At 37.3% G+C, this 18,742-nt stretch overlaps 1 protein-coding gene across 1 annotated transcript in view; it reads left to right on the top strand.

Moving 5' to 3' along the window:
- Positions 1 to 18,742, top strand: part of RAB10 (RAB10, member RAS oncogene family) — a 73,489-nt gene that overhangs the window by 33,228 nt on the left and 21,519 nt on the right. Inside the window, exon 2 of the mRNA XM_065891683.1 lies at positions 16,776 to 16,836. Coding sequence (XP_065747755.1) covers positions 16,776 to 16,836 — 61 coding nt within the window. The remainder of the gene's footprint in view (positions 1 to 16,775; positions 16,837 to 18,742) is intronic.

Here is an 18,742-nt window from a genome sequence, read left to right as displayed (position 1 = left end):
TTTGTGCAGTCCTACATATAGAGAAATAGCAGTGTACCAGCAGTAGTGCCTCTGTGAGAGAATAAAGCAACATTTCTTTAAGAGATTTGGAGGAAAGTGACTTAACTGATATGCAAAATAACTTATGCACTACTTTGGGGCTTCAAAAGGGAGCAGTAAAGTGAAAGGCTGTATAGCAGTGGTAGTGTTACATTGATTGGATCTTGAGGACTCTTAAATCTTTCCACCTTTTCTTTGTCATCTGTCACCTCTGGAAACAACATAAGATTGGTCCTATAAAGGAGGGAGAACCATTGGTCTGATTTCTTGCACAGGCATTCTGTAAGTTACAGATTTTATTTTTCAAGGTAAAAAACGGAAGCGGTGGCATTCATAGTTAAGAGCGTGGACTTTGGAGTCAAACTTACGAGTTAAAAAGCCAGTCTTAGCCATGTGTAAATTAGCCTTGGGTAAATTACTTACCTTCCTTGTGCCTTAGTTTTTCTCATCCACAAAACCCTAAGAGCTACTATGAGGATTAAATGAGTCAATGAGTGTAAAGTGCTTGTGTCTGGCACATAGTAAGCAGTATATAAACGTTAGATAAAACAAAAGTAGTAACAAAAGCCAGGGACCTCTGGGAGGAATAAGAAGTTGGGGCCCATATTTGTTGTGAGTGGAAACTGAGATTAATTTGGAGGTCTTGAAGAGGCATGCCTGGTTCTAAATTTTGAAGCAGATACATGCAGTAGCGTGAGAGTACAGGCTTCCTAGACAGTAGAAGAAAAAAGATGCCAAGATGAGATAATTGAAAGTGGAATATTACTAAGGAATTAGAGAACATTATGCTTAAATTTTATTAGTACATCCCCTTTCTCCACATCAAACATTCTTAACAAGCCATGCCTCCTAAATTCTTAAGTGCCAAAAGTAGAACTATCCTTTATTTTCCAGTAGGGAAAACAGTCCTCATCCCCTCCATTAAGTCATTTATTGCCTGATGCCATTTGAAGATCCTTCCCATCCACCTCCTCCCGGCTCTCTGTTGGAATTGAAATGGTTTTGTGCTTTGGCTGGCAGTGTCCTGAGTGGATCAGCACAGATTTAACTTGTTTAAGCAGATGTTTTTGTCTCTCTGATAAATAAGCTAGAGAAGAGGGTTGCTTGAAAGGTTTTTTTGTTTTTGTTTCTTAAGACTAAAAAAAGGAGGACTTCCCTGGTGACACAGTGGTTAAGAATCCGCCTGCCAATGCAGGGGACATGGGTTCGAGCCCTGCTCTGGGAAGATCCCACATGCTGCGGAGCAGCTAAGCCCATGCGCCACAACTACTGAGCCTGTGCGCCTAGAACCTGTGCTCCGCAACAAGAGAAGCTGCCGCAACAAGAGAAGCTATTGCAACAAGAGAAGCTACCGCAATAAGAAGCCTGAGCACCCCAAGGAAGAGTAGCCCCTGCTCGCCGCAACTAGAGAAAGCTCGCGCGCAACAGCAAAGACCTAATGCAGCCAAAAATAAATCCATTAAAAAAAAAAAAAAAGACTAAAAACGAAAAACATTAAATAAAACCTCATCTGAAATCTAAAGGGGAGGAGGACTTAAAGATTTGGGGAAGTCAAGTGAATTAGCAGGAATTTAAAGTGGCTATGTTTTATCTAATACAGAATAAACAAATGCCATTGCAAAGTATTATTCTGATGTAAAAATTTCGTGGCTAAATAAGTTGTCATATTACTTAGAGAGTAATAAGCATTATGCATTAATAAGTTTGAAACAGTTGATCAACAAGTCCTAGATTCTGGAGATTTGGTGGCCTTTAAAGATAGTATATGAACTCATTTTAATGATTTAGAAAACCTTTTAATACTTGAAAAGTTGCAAATATCCATAAAAGGGGAAGGAAGATAGAAAGCAACAAAGGGTTAGAAGGTGAGTGAGCAAGTTCTGGAAAAATTGAGAACAATGTTGCTGACTTGAGATGCTGCTTGGAATACAGTTTGGTCTGGATCAAGGAGGTATCAGGAGAATAAGATAAGGGCAGGCCAAAAAGAAGATAGACAGTTTGACTCACTAACGGCAAAGCGTTAAGACTGGGAGAAGGCTGAAATTGGGTAGCTAGAGTAATGTTCAGAACCAATGTAATAGCTTCATTGAGGGCTTTTTATGTGCCATCCTAGACTTTTTACACATTAATCCTCATGTAATCCTCACAGCATACTGGTGATAGAAATTTTAATTCCTGTTGTGGACGAGGGAAACAGGTCTAGAGAGGTTAAAGTTTCACCCAGTGCAACACAGCTAGTACATGACAGAGTCAGAGGGCATGTTTGTCTGTATCCTCTTAATCACTGTGGTCCATACTGCCTTTCTTAATTCCTAAAGTTAATTCACTGTCAGCCCTAACCTTATATTTGCTTATTGATGTGTAGTGTATAACCTAACAGATCATCAGTATGATTGGAGTAGTTTTGGAGGGATCATGATAGTTATTTGAGGCAGAGTTACTCTTGATGCTGTGGTACCAAATAAGAACATATGAAGATACCGCCATGTTCTAGAGAACACTAGCTTCTGGAAGGTGCCTCCAAAATTTTGAGTAGTGGAAGTAGCAACAAAAGCAGCTAATGGTGTTTTATCACAGAATCTACTTGCTCAGTTCTTTGACATGAAAAAAGTTTCTCTTTCCTTTTTAGAAAAGTGTCAAAGGAGCATTATAAAAGAAGCTCAGGAATAAAGGAATGGAGGAAGTTCATTAGGGACTCAAGGAGTTAACTAGACATGCCAAATTTAAAACTACCTCTGGAAATATATGACTCCAATGAAACAAATCTTATGACTTCTGTGAAACAGAGCAAAGCTTATTACTTCCTACTACACTAATTTTGAATTCAAAATAAGACATAGTTAAGTGCGTTGTGTTTTTTACTTTTTCAGAGCGTTTGAGTTTTCAGAAATTGTGTGAGATGTACGTGTGAATTGGTTATATTTTTTTCATTTTTACCAAATTTGGTAGGTGGTAAAATGCAAATTCTAAGTAAATATTTAAAGTGCCACATGGGTATTACAAATATAGATATTAAAGGAAACTTTAAATTTTCAAATAGGAAAACTTACTCTGGCAGGTCGAGAAAAGGCATCCCATCTTTTGTGCATAGAGAAACATGTTAATTTTCTGTTTTTGTGGTATTGCTTTTCTTGCTTTTATATTACTGTCTATTAACTGATGTGGAATTTGTCAGATTTCCCAGCTGTCTTTTCCAACTATATTACTTGTGAGAATCCTAATGACTTTATGAATTAGAGGAGTGTCTCTAAAATTAGTGCATAACAAATAAGACTTTCTGCATCCTGACTTACAGATACAGCAGTTCTTGGGCTTTATTATATATTACCATGTGATGTCAGCTTCTTTGATTTACTTGGATGAAATTATTTTTTGTTAGAATGACTTTATTTGGCATTTGTAATGTAATTTTAAGGTAATATAATGTACAGATACTTTAGCTACTTTGGTTTTTAAAAGTCTGTGAATGAGATATAAGAGCAATATGCAGAAATGAAATGTATTTATATACACTGGCAATGAAACATCCAAAAATGAATTTAAGACAATAATTCCATTTACAGTGACATCAAAAGAAACCAGTATTTAGGAATAAATTTGACAAAAGAACTGCAACACTTGCCCACTGAAAAAACACTGTTGAAAGAGCTTAAAGAAGATCTAAGTAAATGGAAAGATTACCCCACTGCTCATGGACTGGAAGACAATATTAAGATGGCAGTACTACCCAAATTGACCTACACATTCAGTGCAATTCCTATCAAAATCCTAGCTAGCTTGTTTGCAGAAGTGGACAGGTGGCCCCTAAGAGTCATGTAGAAATAGAAAGGACCCAGAGTAGCCAAAATTACCTTGAAAAGAAGTACAAAGTTGGAAGACACACTACCTGATTTCAAAACTTAAAGCAAAGCTACAGTAATCAAGGCAGTGTGGTACTAGTGTAAAGACAGACATACAGATCAGTGGACTAGAGTGGAGAGTTCAGAAATAAACCCTTAACATTCTGGTCAATTGATTTTTGTTAATTAGATATTAAGTACCCCAAAATACTGTCCTTTCCACTTCACCTTTCTGTCTCTACCCTCTCAACTTTCTTCCATTACTTAAATCAACAGGTGTTTATTGTGAGCACATAGGACTAGGGTGACTTCTGAGGTGATTTATTCATATACATCTGGCCTGACAGAGCTGGCTTGTACTCTAAGGACTTGTATCCTGGAAGAATACCAGCTTTTAACAGCGGTTAGAGAAGAATGGTGAATAAGTATGTATATGAGATATATATATTTATAATTCAGTATCAGTGTTGCTCTTGCTGGTGGCTAGATTTGGGATAGTAAAAGAAAATAATTCACCTTTTAATAATTATATAATGAAAAAAGCTAATTACGAAATCGGGTACAAAGTCCAGATAACTTTGGCTTTGTTTCTTCACTCCGTAGTGTCAGACTGCCAGTATATCATCATGAAGATACGTGAGAAATATTATCTGTCACAGGTGGAGAAAGAATAATAGCTGGATTGTTTCTGAACTTCGTAATAAACTTAAAAAAAAAGCGTCTCATTTGATTTAAAAAAAAAAACTTCCTTGGCTCAAATACTTTAATTTCACACTTAGCAAGTTTTCAGTAAATAAAAATTGGCCCTAAAACCTGGAAAGAATGATAGTGTAGTGTACCAATACTATAAGTTACAGCCCTCTGGAACAATAGAAGGTGGAGGGACTGGGGCAGAGGCTATGAACTCCCTGAAATTTTACTTAACAGATTTTGTATGTATGCACATTGGTGTGAGGGCATGTGCAAAGGATCCATGAGTTTCATTAGGTTCTCAAATGATTTGGAACATATCCTAGAAAAGATTAAGGATTGCTTAAACCTTTAAAAGACAATAAAGCTGTTGAGAACTTTTACTTCTGGACATTACAGAGTAATTTACTGGTACCAGATTAGCCCTCTGGCCATAAATAAGGAGGAACTTGGACAAAACACATACAACAGGCAGGGCAGGACTGCATTCCCTGAGAGAAGGAAAATAAAATTCAGCCCTGCGAATCTCACAGGCTTTCTTTCTGAAACTAGATTCCAGTTAGAATCCAAGTTAATTAGAATCTAAGCAGGGTGAGGCAGTCTTGTTGGGCCAAGGAGGTACAAGTCAGAGAATAGACTTGAGAGGCTGGAATTTGCAGGGGTGATTACCATAGAAGATGGGGTTACACAGACAGTGAAATCCAGAAATCTGCAGAGGAGTTCCTTTGACTCTTTGGCTGGATACTAAGCTGGGTGGAGCGCCATAGGCTGGGCAAAGAACAGCTAACTATTAGAGGAAGAACAACTACCAGAGACTTGGTAGAAGTATTGGGACTTAACATTGGGTTGTGAGGCATTTCTAGTTTTGACCAGCCAGAATGGAGAGACCTTGTGGAATATCAGAACCATTTGGGAGAGTCCCCAGATATGGTACTCCTTAGGAGTAGGGCCAAAGTAACTTTAGAAAAGGGGCTACTCAAGTCCCTCCTTAAAACTGTGCTGAAAAATAGGCCTCAAAAGGATTAAGCTGATTCTCAACTAATTTAGCTGCGCACCTGAACAAAACTCAACATGTAAGAAACCCATTGAAGCATTTAAAGGAAGCATGAACGTGAGAGAAATGTAAGATGTAAAAAAGACCTGTTAGAACTCCTGGAACTGAAAAACACAATATCTGAAATGAAAAATTCAGCTGATGGGCTTAGCAGCAGATTAGAAGAAGAAAAGACACTGTAGAAGAAAAGATCAGTGTAAGGTAATAGAAACTGTGCAAAATGAAACACAGGGGGAAAAGTCTGGGGAAAAAAAGGAGAGAGCCTCAGTGATGTGTGGGACATTATCAAGCAGTCTCATGCATGTGCATTTGGACTCTAGGACGGCAGGTGGGGGTCCTGTGGTTGCAGAAGAAGTATTTGAAGAAATAATGGCTGAAAAATTTCCAAGTAATGACGAGAACTATAATCCCATAGACTTTATGAACCTAGGTAGGATGAACATAGAGAAAATCACACTGAGACACGTGCTAATCCAGTGGCTAAAAACCAGTTACAAGGAGAAATCTTAGAGAAGCCAGAGGGAAAAAAGACCACATTACATATACAGAGGGACAAAGATAAGAACAGCTGTTGACTTTTTATGAAACAATATGAGCCAACAAATGAGCAAATAACCACACTGAGGAAGAAGAAAAGAATAATCAAAATACCTTTAGAAAACAGTATTTGATTAGCTATTGTAAGACTAAAGATAAAAAGGACTGTAAACATGCATTTTGGTGATTCTGATTTCTCACAACGGTGGTATGGGTTAGCAAGTTGGAAACTGTGTATATACTAGGAATGAACATATAAGTAAATATATTTTAGATAATGAGAGCCAGGTTTCTACTATTAAAGAGGTTAAGGAAAGGAAGAAGACTAGAAGGAACTCTGATGTTGAATTGGAATCAGAATTATCAGTATGAACTCATGGTTTTATATATTATACATGCAGGTGGTTGTGGAAATACAGGTGTGTGTATATGCATGGATTAGTGTACATAAATATATTTTCTCACTCTGTCCTCTGGGAATGCCTAGAGGAAGCAGTGAGCATGCCTAGTGCCCAGATCTTGGACTCTACATTCAGTTTTTCAACAAAAGGAACCAGGACTCTTAAAAACAACTGACTGCTTCCAGAACCGGGATATATGGGAGCATCTTTGGTGCCAGAAAATGAAGAAGTGTTCAGAAAAGGATGGGATATGTCAAAAGTATGTAAGAACCGGGCTTCCCTGGTGGTTCAGTGGTTAAGAATCCGCCTGCCAATGCAGGGGACACAGGTTCGAGCCCTGGTCTGGGACGATCCCACATGCAGCGGAGCAGCTAAGCCTGTGCGCCACAGCTACTGAGCCTGTGCTCTAGAGCCCATGTGCCACAACTACTGAGCCTGCGCTCTAGAGCCCTTGAGCCAGAACTATTGAGCCCGTGGGCCACAACTACTGAAGTCCACGTGCCTAGAGCCGTGCTCCACAACAAGAGAAGCCACCGCAATGAGAAGCCCGCGCACCGCAATGAAGAGTAGCCCCCACTCGCTGCAACTAGAGAAAGCCCGCGTGCAGCAACGAAGACCCAACACAGCCAAAAATAAATAAATTAATTTTTAAAAAAGTATGTAAGAACCAACCTGAAAGAGCTTCTAATGTCCAAAGCTGTAATGAAATAATTATAATATTGCATTACTACCAATAGAATAAAATAGCCATTAGTCCATATTGGTATGTATAAAACAAACAGATAGGTTGGTAGGTAGAAGGGACAAATCATAAATGAAGAATTCCAATTAATAAGTGCAAAACCGTGACTGAAACAAAATCACCGTTACACAAATACTGCAGTAATAGTTGTCACAGGCAGTCCAGTGATGGAAGGTAAAATCACTGGGTGAAGGTACGATGAGAAACATTTGCATAGTCTCAAAGTATTTTCTCTTAGAAATTATTGATTACAAAGGGAAAAACAGCAAATTTACAGCGGAGAGAAGCTCTATAGATACCACCTTAACTAAGTTATTAAGGTTAATATCATAGAAAGAAGACATCCACAATATATACTTGATATAATGAACCAAGAAAGGAAAAACATTACATCTGTGGTGTTTTGTGGTATTCTTATCAAAAAATGCAAAACCTTACTCTAATTATGAGAAGGCAGCAGACAAACCCAAAGTGAGGGAGAATTCTACAAAATACCTGACCAGTATTCTTCGAAAGTATCAAGGTCATGAAAGACAAGAAAAGACTGAGTAACTGTCACAGATTGGAGGAGACTAGGGACGTATGACAGCTAAATACAAAGTGGGAATCTGGATTGGATTCTGGAATACAGTGACATTAGTAAAAAAAACAAAAACAAAAACTGGTGGATTAGTTCTGTAGTTTGCATTGTACCAGTGTTACTTTCTTATTTCTGATAAATGTACTATGGTTATGTAAGTGTTAACATTAGGAGAAGCTTAGATGAAAGGTATATGTGAACTCTGAGCTATTTTTTGCAACTTTTTTGTAAAATAATTTCAAAATAAAAAATTTCTTAAATCTACAGTTCTCCCCACATTGGGGAGTTGGAGAAAGAAACAATGCAAGCCAGAAGACAGTGAAATTACATATTGAAAGTTCTGAAAGGAAAAAACTATCAAGTTAGAATTTAATCCTAACAAAAATATCTTTCAAAAATGAAGTCAAAATAAAGACATTTTCCATACAAAAGCTGAGAGAATTTCTTGCCGGCAGTCTTGCACTATTACAAATGTTAAAGGAAGTTTTTCAGGCTGAAGAAAATCATGCCAGATGGAAACTCAGATCTGCACAAAGGAATGAAGAGGTTAAGAAATGGTAAATATGTGGGGAAATATAAAACACTTTTTTCTCATTTTAGTTTATTTCAAAGACAATTGACTATTTAAAGCAAAGATTTCTATGTTTTATAGGATTCATAACATTTAGAAAACATAGAAGTATAACATGTAGAAGAAAAAAGATTTTTTAAATAGCCCAGTAATAAGAGAAAATGGAAGTATACTGCTATAAGTGTCTTATATTAATACCAGAAGTGGTATAATACTGTTTGAAGGTAGACTGTCCTAAGTTAAAAATGCATATTATAAGTGCTAGTGCAACCACTTAAAAAAAATTAGGGATATCTAATAAGCTATTAATCATAAAAATGTTCAAATGACTATTAATATTTGACAAAATAGATTTCAGAGTGAGGGATAAATACAGACTTTACAGTAATACAGACTTTTCAGAACAATAAAGTTGTCAATTTATCATATTTATATACCTAATAGTTTCAAAATACCTGAAGCAAAACCTGACAGAATTGGAAGGAGAAATAGACAATGTACAATTACATAGCTGGATGTTTCAACATTCCTCTTTAGTAATTGATTAAGTAGACATATATTAAAGAAATTGAGGGACTTACCTGGCGGTCCAGTGGTTAAGACTCAGCGCTTTCACTGCAGGGGACACAGGTTTGATCTATGGTCCAGGAACTAAGAACCCACATACTGTGCAGTGCAGCCAAAAAATTAAAAAAAAATTAAAATAGTAAAAAAATAAAAAGAATCTTAGTTTAAAATTGTCTGAAAGAAGCCTCAAGGCCCAGATGGCTTCACTGGTGCTTTTTTTTTTTGTTTGTTTTGTTTTGCTGTACGTGGGCCTCTCACTGTTGTGGCCTCTCCCGTTGCGGAGCACAGGCTCCGGACGCGCAGGCTCAGCGGCCATGGCTCACGGGCCCAGCCGCTCCACGGCATGTGGGATCTTCCCGGACCGGGGCACGAACCCGTGTCCCCTGCATCAGCAGGCAGACTCTCAACCACTGTGCCACCAGGGAAGCCCACTGATGCATTTTATCTAATGTTTAAGGGAGAAAATACCAATCTTAAACTACTTCAATAAATATAGGAGGAGGGCACACTTCCAAATCATTTATGGGACCAGCTTTATCTTGGATACTAAAACCATATAAAGATAAGACCTATTCCTAATGATCATTGACATGTCTTTCATGAACATGTATATAAGAACTCTTATCTAACTTGCAAATCAATTCCAGGAACTTATAAAATGAACAATATGTCACAACCAAGTGAGATTTATTTCAGGAATCCAATGTTGACTTCACATTCAAAATCAATTTTAATTATCCACCTTACTGGAATAAAGAAGAAAAATCATGAACATCTTTAATACGTATAGAAAACCCTTTGACAAAATGCAACCTCATTTTGCATCATGATAACTCACCAAACTAGGAATAGGATATTTCCTCAACCAACTAAATGATGTACAGTTAACACAATACTTTAATGGTGAAACTTTCAGTCTAAGCTTTCTCTTTCGAGGATCAAGTACAAAACAACAATGTATTAGAGGTCCTAACTAGTACATTAAGGCAAGGGAAAGAAGCAAGTCACAGAGGTTGAAAAGGAAGATGATATGGAAGTGCCTTTATATAGACTACCTGATTATATACATTGAAATTCTAAGCCACCATCACCCCCCCTCCGAAAAAAAAGAGCAACTGTAATTAATAAGTGAATGTAGCAAGGTTGCAGGATACAAGGTCAATACAAATTGTATTCTATATTTAGCAAAAAAAAAAAAACAATTGGAAAATAAAACTTAAAATTACCATTTACGGTATCATCCACAAAATGAAGTAGGGATAAATTTAACAAAATATGTGCAAGACCTAGGCACTGAAAACTACAAAATACTGTTGAGAGAACCTAAAGAAGACCCAAATAAACAGAGAGCCCTACCATGTTCATGGATCAGAAGACTCGTTATCACTGTACCCAAACTCCTACTTATCTTTCCTGAACATGCCAAGCATATTTCTACCTCAGACCCTACGCACTTATTGTTTCCTCTGCCTGAAACACTCTCCTCACGTATTTTTTTTTTTTTTGTCTCCTCTCCCTTGAATGTAAATCCCCTCAACAGAGGATTTTGTCTGCTTCATTTAGTGTCAAGTATATAGTAAGTGTGGTTTATTCTTCTGTAACACACATTACTATAATGTGAAATAGCTTGTAGATAATACATATATAGACATATATATTACATTGCACTAGAAATGCTTGTGTTATCCCTTTATTACATCTTAGGATGTAGTTGGAAGAGTTGAAGTTAGCTTTGGTTTTGTCAGTAATTTCTCAGTTCCCAGGAACTTATCCTGTCTCATAGATTTCAAAAATTAAAATCAGTAGTTAATGGCATGCGGCAAAAGAAAAAAATAGATCATTTAATTGGACTTCATCAAAATTAAAAACTTTGATGCATCAAAGGTAATTAAGAAAGTGAAGACAGCCTATAGAATGGAGGAAATATTTGCAAACCATATTTCTGATATGACTCTGTTTTCCAGAAGATATAAAGAACTCTTACAACTCAACAACAAAAAGATAACTTGATTTAAAAATGGGCAAAGGGGGCTTCCCTGGTGGCGCAGTGGTTGAGAGTCCGCCTGCCAATGCAGGGGACACGGGTTCGTGCCCCGGTCTGGGAAGATCCCACATGCCACGAAGCGGCTTGGCCCGTGGGCCATGGCTGCTGAGCCTGCGAGTCCGGAGCCTGTGCTCCGCAACGGGAGAGGCCACAACAGTGAGAGGCCCGCACACCACAAAAAAAAAAAAAAAAAAAAAAAGGGCAAAGGACTTGAATAGACATTTCTCCAGAGAAGGTATACAAATGGCCAACAAGCACATGAACTGATGTTTAGTATCAGTAGTCATTAGGGAAATGCAAATCAAAACCACAGTGAGGCACCACTTAATATGCACCCCCTAGAATGACTTATAAAAAGGAAAATAATAAGCATTGGTTAGGATGTGTAGAAAAATTGAACCCTTGTACATTGCTAGTGGAAATGTAAATGGTGCAGCTGCTGTGGAAAACGGTGGTTCCTCAAAAAGTTAAACAAAATTACCATATGACCCAGCAATTCCACTTCTTGTATATACCCCAAAGAATTAAAAACAGGTACTCATATAAACACATATACATGCATATTCATAGCAACACTTTACCAAGGCCAAAAGGCGAAAACAGCTGAAATGTCCGTCAACAGATGAGTGGATAAGCAGATAATGGTGTATATACATATGATGGAATATTATTCAGTCATAAAATGGAATGAGGTACTGACCGATACATGCTACAATGTGGATGGACCTTGAAAACATTATGCTGGGTGAAAGAAGCCAGACACAAAAGGTCACGTTACATGCTTTCATTTATATGAAATATCCAAAATAGGTAAATCTATAGAGACAGAATGCAGACTGGTGGTTTCCAGGGGAGTGGTGGGAGGGGAAATGGAAAGCCACTGACTGATGGGTATGGAGTTTCCTTTTGAGATGATGAAAATGTTTTGGAACTGGATAGAGGTGCTGGTTGTACAATATTGCGAATATACTGAATTGTTCACTTTAAAATGGTAAATTTTATGTTATGTGAATTTTACCTCAGTAGAAAATAGGTTAAGAGCATGTATGGTCTGCAATCAAACAGACATGGAATTGAGTCCTGGTTTTTGCCGCCTGTTAATTCTGTGACCTTAAGTAAATTACTGTATATTTTGTCTTCTATAAAATAGGCATATTAGGGGAATTCCCTGGCGATCCAGTGGTTAGGCCTTGGCACTCTCATTGCCGGGGCCTGGGTGTGATCCTTGATCTGACTAAGATCCTGCAAGCTGTGTGGCACAGCCAAAGTAAAATAAAATAGGCATATTAGTACTTTCTCAGAGGATTTTTGTTAATATTAAATGAGATAGTATATGTGAAATGCTTACAATATTTAATTATCCAGTGAATATTAGTGTTAATTGATTTTTCTTTTGCTGCTGCTATTGGTTTTTATTTCACTCTTCATTTGTAGAATGGAAATAATAGTATGGACTAGGATTGTTCTGATGACTTAATGAGTTATCTCTGCAAAGGGCTTAAAACAGTACCTGGCACATTGTAAATTCTCAAAGTGTTTACTAAGCTATTACTATTAAATGAAAGGATCTTTAGAGGGAACTTTTTTGCATCCTCCATTTTCGCATCCATATGGAGATGTCCATTATGGAAAATGGCCTTTTCAAAATTTGTGCTGTTAATGACAGAGCTACGACTAGGTCTTTTAAATTTCAGCCTAAGCTACATTCAAAGGATTGTAGGTATGCGATTCCTATTTCCTCTCCTGGTGTGGTGAAAACACTTGATTTTCACCTGTTAAAAACCACAGATATAGATCATTTAGCTATAAGTTGTTGAACTTTGGTTATCTGGAGTTTATTATATAGGTTGTTTCTGCCTGCATTAATTACTATTGATGTGTCCTCAGAAGCCAAGCTTTGGAAAACTGATATTTATAATGACTAGAAGTTGCAGTTACTTTTCTTGCCACTGGATGGTGCAACATCATTAAGGCAAATGTTTTGCCTGATATTGTTTCTCACTTTACTGAGCAACTGAAAATTGATAAACGAATTAGACTGTGGTAAATTGAAATACTCCTTTGAACTGGGTCCCAGGAATCTGTAAAAAGTGGGGATTTCCTCTAGTATATTTTTACGTAAGCAAAATCTGGAAAAGAATCGCTGGTTGGATCAAACCCTATGATTTTGCTCTAGTCTGTGGTAATTTAACAAATGATAGTGTTGCAGGAGAATCTGATTCTTCCTGGCAGAATCTTAAAGGGTGATAGGTTTTCCTAGCTTCTCTTGGCAGCTGAGTTATTGATTTTGCCCTAATCTTTAACTTGTATCAAAAAGTTTTCTAGGGCTTATAAAGTTGTTTTTTTTTTTTTTTTGATACCCGTTGCCGAGCACAGGCTCCGTATGTGCAGGCTTAGCGGCCACAGCTCACAGGCCCAGCTGCTCCATGGCATATGGGATCTTCCCGGACCAGGGCTCGAACCCATGTCCCCTGTGTTGGCAGGCGGATTCTTAACCACTGCGCCACCAGGGAAGCCCGAGAATACTTTTTTTCTTTTTTTGCAGTACGCGGCTTCTCACTATTGTGGCCTCTCCCGTCGCGGAGCACAGGCTCCGGACGCGCAGGCTCCGTGGCCATGGCTCACGGGCCTAGCCGCTCCGCGGCATGTGGGATCTTCCCTGACCGGGGCACGAACCTGTGTCCCCTGCATCGGCAGGTAGACTCTCAACCACTGCGCCACCAGGGAAGCCCCCAAGAATACTTTTTATTTACCTTTTTGTATTCTGGATTCTAGTGTTGCCGTTGAGTAGTTCAAGAGTTGTTATTCTTTTTTTTTTTTAAGAGTTGTTATTCTTGATTGTTTAATATGGCCTGGTTTGTTTCTCTGCAAGCTTTTATAATATTATCTTTATTCCTGAAATTTATCTTTAGCCCTGAAATTTCATGATGATATAATTTGATATAGATCTTATTTTATTCATTATGCTAGGCACTAGGTGAGTCTTTCAGTCTAAAATAGATTCCTTTGATTCTGTTAAGTTTTCTTGCATAATTTTTAGATTACTATTTTCTGTGTGTCATTTTCTCTGTTCTTTCTTGAACTTCTATGAGTTAGATGTCAGATCTCCTGGTATGATCTTTTGACTTGTCATATCTCACATACATTCCATTCTTTGTCATTTTGTTGTATTTTTCGAGAGATCTTAATTTTCCCTTACAGCCTTTCTGTTGAGTATATTATTTCTGCCTTTTTAATTTCCAGGAGTTTTCTAGTTCAGATTACTGTTTCTTCCCCCCACCCCCCCATCTTGTTCTGAGAAGATAAAAAGAACTATATCTTTTCCTCTGTATTGCCCCTGTTTCCTCCAGGTTTCCTTTTTTGTTTGTTTTTGCTTTTTTATTTTGATATCTCATTGGAACTTTGTCCTTCATGCTTTTGCCTGAAGCTCTAAAAAGCTGACTGGAAGCTAAGTAGGCAAGTGTGGAGCTTGTCAAGTGGTGAGTTTCACCCTAAAGGTGAAGTATCTGTGTCTTTTCTCAGGGACCCTTTTATTTTCTCTAGAAAATGTCATTTATCTGTTTATTCAACAGTGATTTCTTGAATGCCTGCTTATATGTCAGGCATAGCTCTAGGTGCTGGGAATTTAATAGAATCGAACAGATAAAAATCCCTACCCTTGTTGGATCTTATATTTGGCAAAGGGAGGCAGAAAAAGAAAAAGTAAATATATACAGTATATTTAAGGAATGTTAAAGATTAAAAAGTAAGGAATAGGGCTTCCCTGGTGGCACAGTGGTTGAGAGTCTGCCTGCCGATGCTGGGGACACGGGTTCGTGCCCCGGTCTGGGAAGATCCCACATACCGCGGAGCGGCTGAGCCTGCGCGTCCGGAGCCTGTGCTCCGCAACAGTGAGAGGCCCGCGTACCGCGAAAAAAAAAAAAAAAAAAAAAAAAGTAAGGAATAGGGTTAAGGGAGTATTAACAGGTAATGGACATGCCGTAAGGGACATGAGGAAAAGTTGCAGCTTAGGATATGTTAGCTAGGGGAAGGAGCTCTGATGGAGAAGAAAGTATTCCAGGATGGGAGAACAGTATATACAGAGGCCTTGAGGTGGGAATCTGCCTGACCTGTGTGTGGAACAACTTGTGGAAGCCAGTACTGTTAGCTAGATCAGAGTAAGATGATATAGAAGATGCTGGGACTCCCCTGGTTGTCCAGTGGGTAAGACTCCACGTTCCCGATGCAGGGAGCCCAGGTTTGATCCCTGGTCAGGTCGGGATCTTGCATGCATGCCGCCTGCCACAACTGAGGAGCCCACATGCTGCAACTAAAGATCTCGCATGCCGCAGTGAAGGCCCAGTGCAGCCAAAATTTAAAAAATAAATAAATAAGTAAATTTTTTTTTTAAAAAGATGATATAGAAAATGCTGAGGTCAGAGTGAACAGGGGGGAGGTGGGCAGAATGTGTAAGACCTTATGGACTATTTTAGGGACTTTTGCTTTTAGTCTTTGTGAAAGATGAGATTTGGAGATAGCCAGTAAGCAGTTGGGTATCTTAAGTTTGGAGTTAAGGGGAGCAGTCTGGGCTATGATATAAAATTTGAGAGTTGCCAGTGTGTATATGGAATTTAAAGCCATAAAATCAGGGAAAAGACGTTCATTCCAATTTTTAGAAAAGTTAGATGAGGAGGAACCAATAATGAAAATTGATGAGTGGCCGGAGAGGTAGGAACACTAGCAGAGTTTTTGTGCAGAAAAGAATGAAGAACTGCTTCAACTGCTGCTAATTATTTTGAGGATAGACAACATGAGATGGAGAGGGAAACTCATGGACTCTAGGATGAGGTTTCTGTCTTGAACAGTTAGGTGGATGGCTTAAAACAGTCTAAATTCTTGGAAGTTTTCCAGTGTTACCTGGTTTCCATCACAAAGGGTTTAGAGCTTTCAGACTGTCCTAATTTCACTTCTATTCAGGAAAGTTTTCTGAAATAGTATTGGTTGTCAGGTTTGTCATTAAGATTAATTAACAAATTCTATGCCTAACTGGGATTGTTCAGTCCTGTTCAGAGTTGTTCTTGACAACCAGGTCATTTTAGGACGATTTTCTCAGTAATTCCTAGAGAAACAAAAATATGGGCTGTAGACATAGTCTGAGGTCTGTAAGTGTCAGACAAATGGCCCTCTTTTTTTCTTTTAATTGGGTATGGGAAACAAACTGAAAGGGCCAAGTTGAAGATTTTAGTTAGTTAAAGAGCAGACAGATCCTGGGGAACCTATAATACTTTTGCTTCATGTACTGTGACACACTGTGTTACTAGATGCATAAACATCTAGTACTTTTACACTTTCTAATTCATTGACCTGTTCATTATTATGAAACGACCCTCTTTATCCCTGGTAGTATTCTTTTCTGGAAGCTAGTGAAGGGTATGTTTTTTGCTAATAGGAAACAATCTTTTTATTCTTTTGCATTAAAATATTAGATATTAAAAAATATTTTTTTAGTTTCCTAATTATAAAATCTCTGTATATAACTATTTCTTCTACTGTTTTGGATCTTATATCACACAGGTTTACAGTTGGACACTTTTGCTCAGAATTGCATACATAGTAAATTTCCAGAACCAAACAAACAAATTTTGAAAGTGTGTTTTTACACCAATTAATTTTAGTATAGCCATGTTCAGAGCCATAGATACGATTTACCTTTTTTTTTTTCTATGTTGTAGGAATAGACTTTAAGATCAAAACAGTTGAATTACAAGGAAAGAAGATCAAGCTACAGATATGGTAAGTAATGCTAATTTATTCACTTTATGTAGTAGAATGTTAAGTTCCTGAAGGTTAGGCAGTGAACTCCTTCCTTGTCAACTGTTTAAATTCTAGGAAACTTCCCATTCTAAGCCAGTAGTCAGGTGACCTTCTTTCAGTGACGTAAAAAAAAAATTGTTGCCATGGACTTCGGAGTCCGTGAGATCTGGCTTGAGTGTTTTACCTTTTCTACTTATATGGACTTGGGTAAGTTACATACCACTGTGAGGCCCTTATATCTTCATATGTAAAATGGAGATAATATCACCTATCTCAAAATATTGTTATAAGGATTACATGAAATAATCTAGGTAATGCCTTTAGCACAATACTTTGCTCAGAAACACTATATAAAAATTAATATAATCTTTTTGTTGTTTGGAGAGTCTTTAAGCTAAAAATGTACTTAATGTGTTTATAACTTTTTATAGGCATTATTTTTTTATTATTTTTTTTAAACATCTTTATTGGGGTATAATTGCTTTACAATGGTGTGTTAGTTTAGGCATTATTATTTTCATTAGTTTGTATAGGATTTGCCCCATAGAAGCACAATAAAATTCTTTAAATTTGTATTCAGGTATGAATCATAGACTTTAAAATTATAATAGCAGCATTTTTCAGTGAATATTAAGTGATCACAATGACCCTGTGAGAGATATATTATTCCTTTTTAAAAAAAATTTTCCTGAACAGCCTTATTGAGGTATAACTGGCATATGATAAACTACACATATTTAAAGTATACAGATTGGTAAGCTTTGACATATATATAAATCTGTGAAACCATCACCACAGTCAAGATAATGAACATATTCATCACCTCAGAAGTTTCCTTAAGCCTCTTTGTAATCTTGCCTTCCTATCCCCAGTCCCTAGGCAACCACTTTTCTGCTTTCTGTCACTATAGACCTGTTTCCATTTTCTAGTACTATATACAAATGCAGTCATGTAATGTGTTATTTTTCTTTGTCTTTTTTGAGGGGAGGGGTCTGGCTTCTTTACTCAGCATAGTTATTTTGAAAACTATCAATGATTTTATGTGTATCAATAAGTTCATTACTTTTTATTGCTAAGTAGTTTTTCATTGTTAAGATAAATCATAACTTGTTTATTCACCATAAAGCTGCCACAGATCTTTGTATAGGCAAATGCTTTCTTTTCTCTTGGGTTATTCCTATTTTATAGATAATGAAATGGAGGCATTTTGAAATAATTTAACCAAGGTCATACAGCATGTAAATAACAGAGCTGGGATGCATTACATGCTCAGAATGTAGGATTGAGAGTGACATTCTTAATTGCTATACTGCCTCCTGTAAATAGTAGTTTGTTAATTGATTTTGCTGCTCTTTTCAGTAACTATCATTTTTCTTTCTTCATTGCCAGTCAACAGTTGTGTTACATATGAATTCATGTTAATCTTTGGTTTTACTGTAATAGGACATACCATAGAGTGGTTATGAGGATTAGTGATACATGTAAAGCACTTAGAGCAGTCTCCAGTGCATAATTAATGTTCAAGAAATCGTAGGTATTATTATTTGGGGATCTCCCATGTTGAGGCTAGAACCCTAAGAATGGTAACATTTTTGAGCAGAGGAACAAGTTAGCAAAGGAAATTGCAAACCCATAGTTGGAGAGTTAGAAAGGAGAATTAGGAGAGAACAATGTCCCAGAATCCAAAAGACAGTTTCAAAAAGTTAGGTATAATTAGAAGTCGGGTATGTCTAACCAGAATGTCTTCATTACCTGACCATGTAATTAGAAGTACAATCTTTATAACATCTTTAAAATTTAGTACAAATTTAAATAAAATCTAGACATTTTAAAGCATTTCCTAAATTTAATGATTCTCTTTGAAGCACAACCCACTTGATGATCA

This window comes from Phocoena phocoena, chromosome 14, assembly GCF_963924675.1.
Source record: "Phocoena phocoena chromosome 14, mPhoPho1.1, whole genome shotgun sequence".
NCBI lineage: Eukaryota > Metazoa > Chordata > Mammalia > Artiodactyla > Phocoenidae > Phocoena > Phocoena phocoena.
This window is presented reverse-complemented; position numbering and strand designations above follow the sequence as displayed.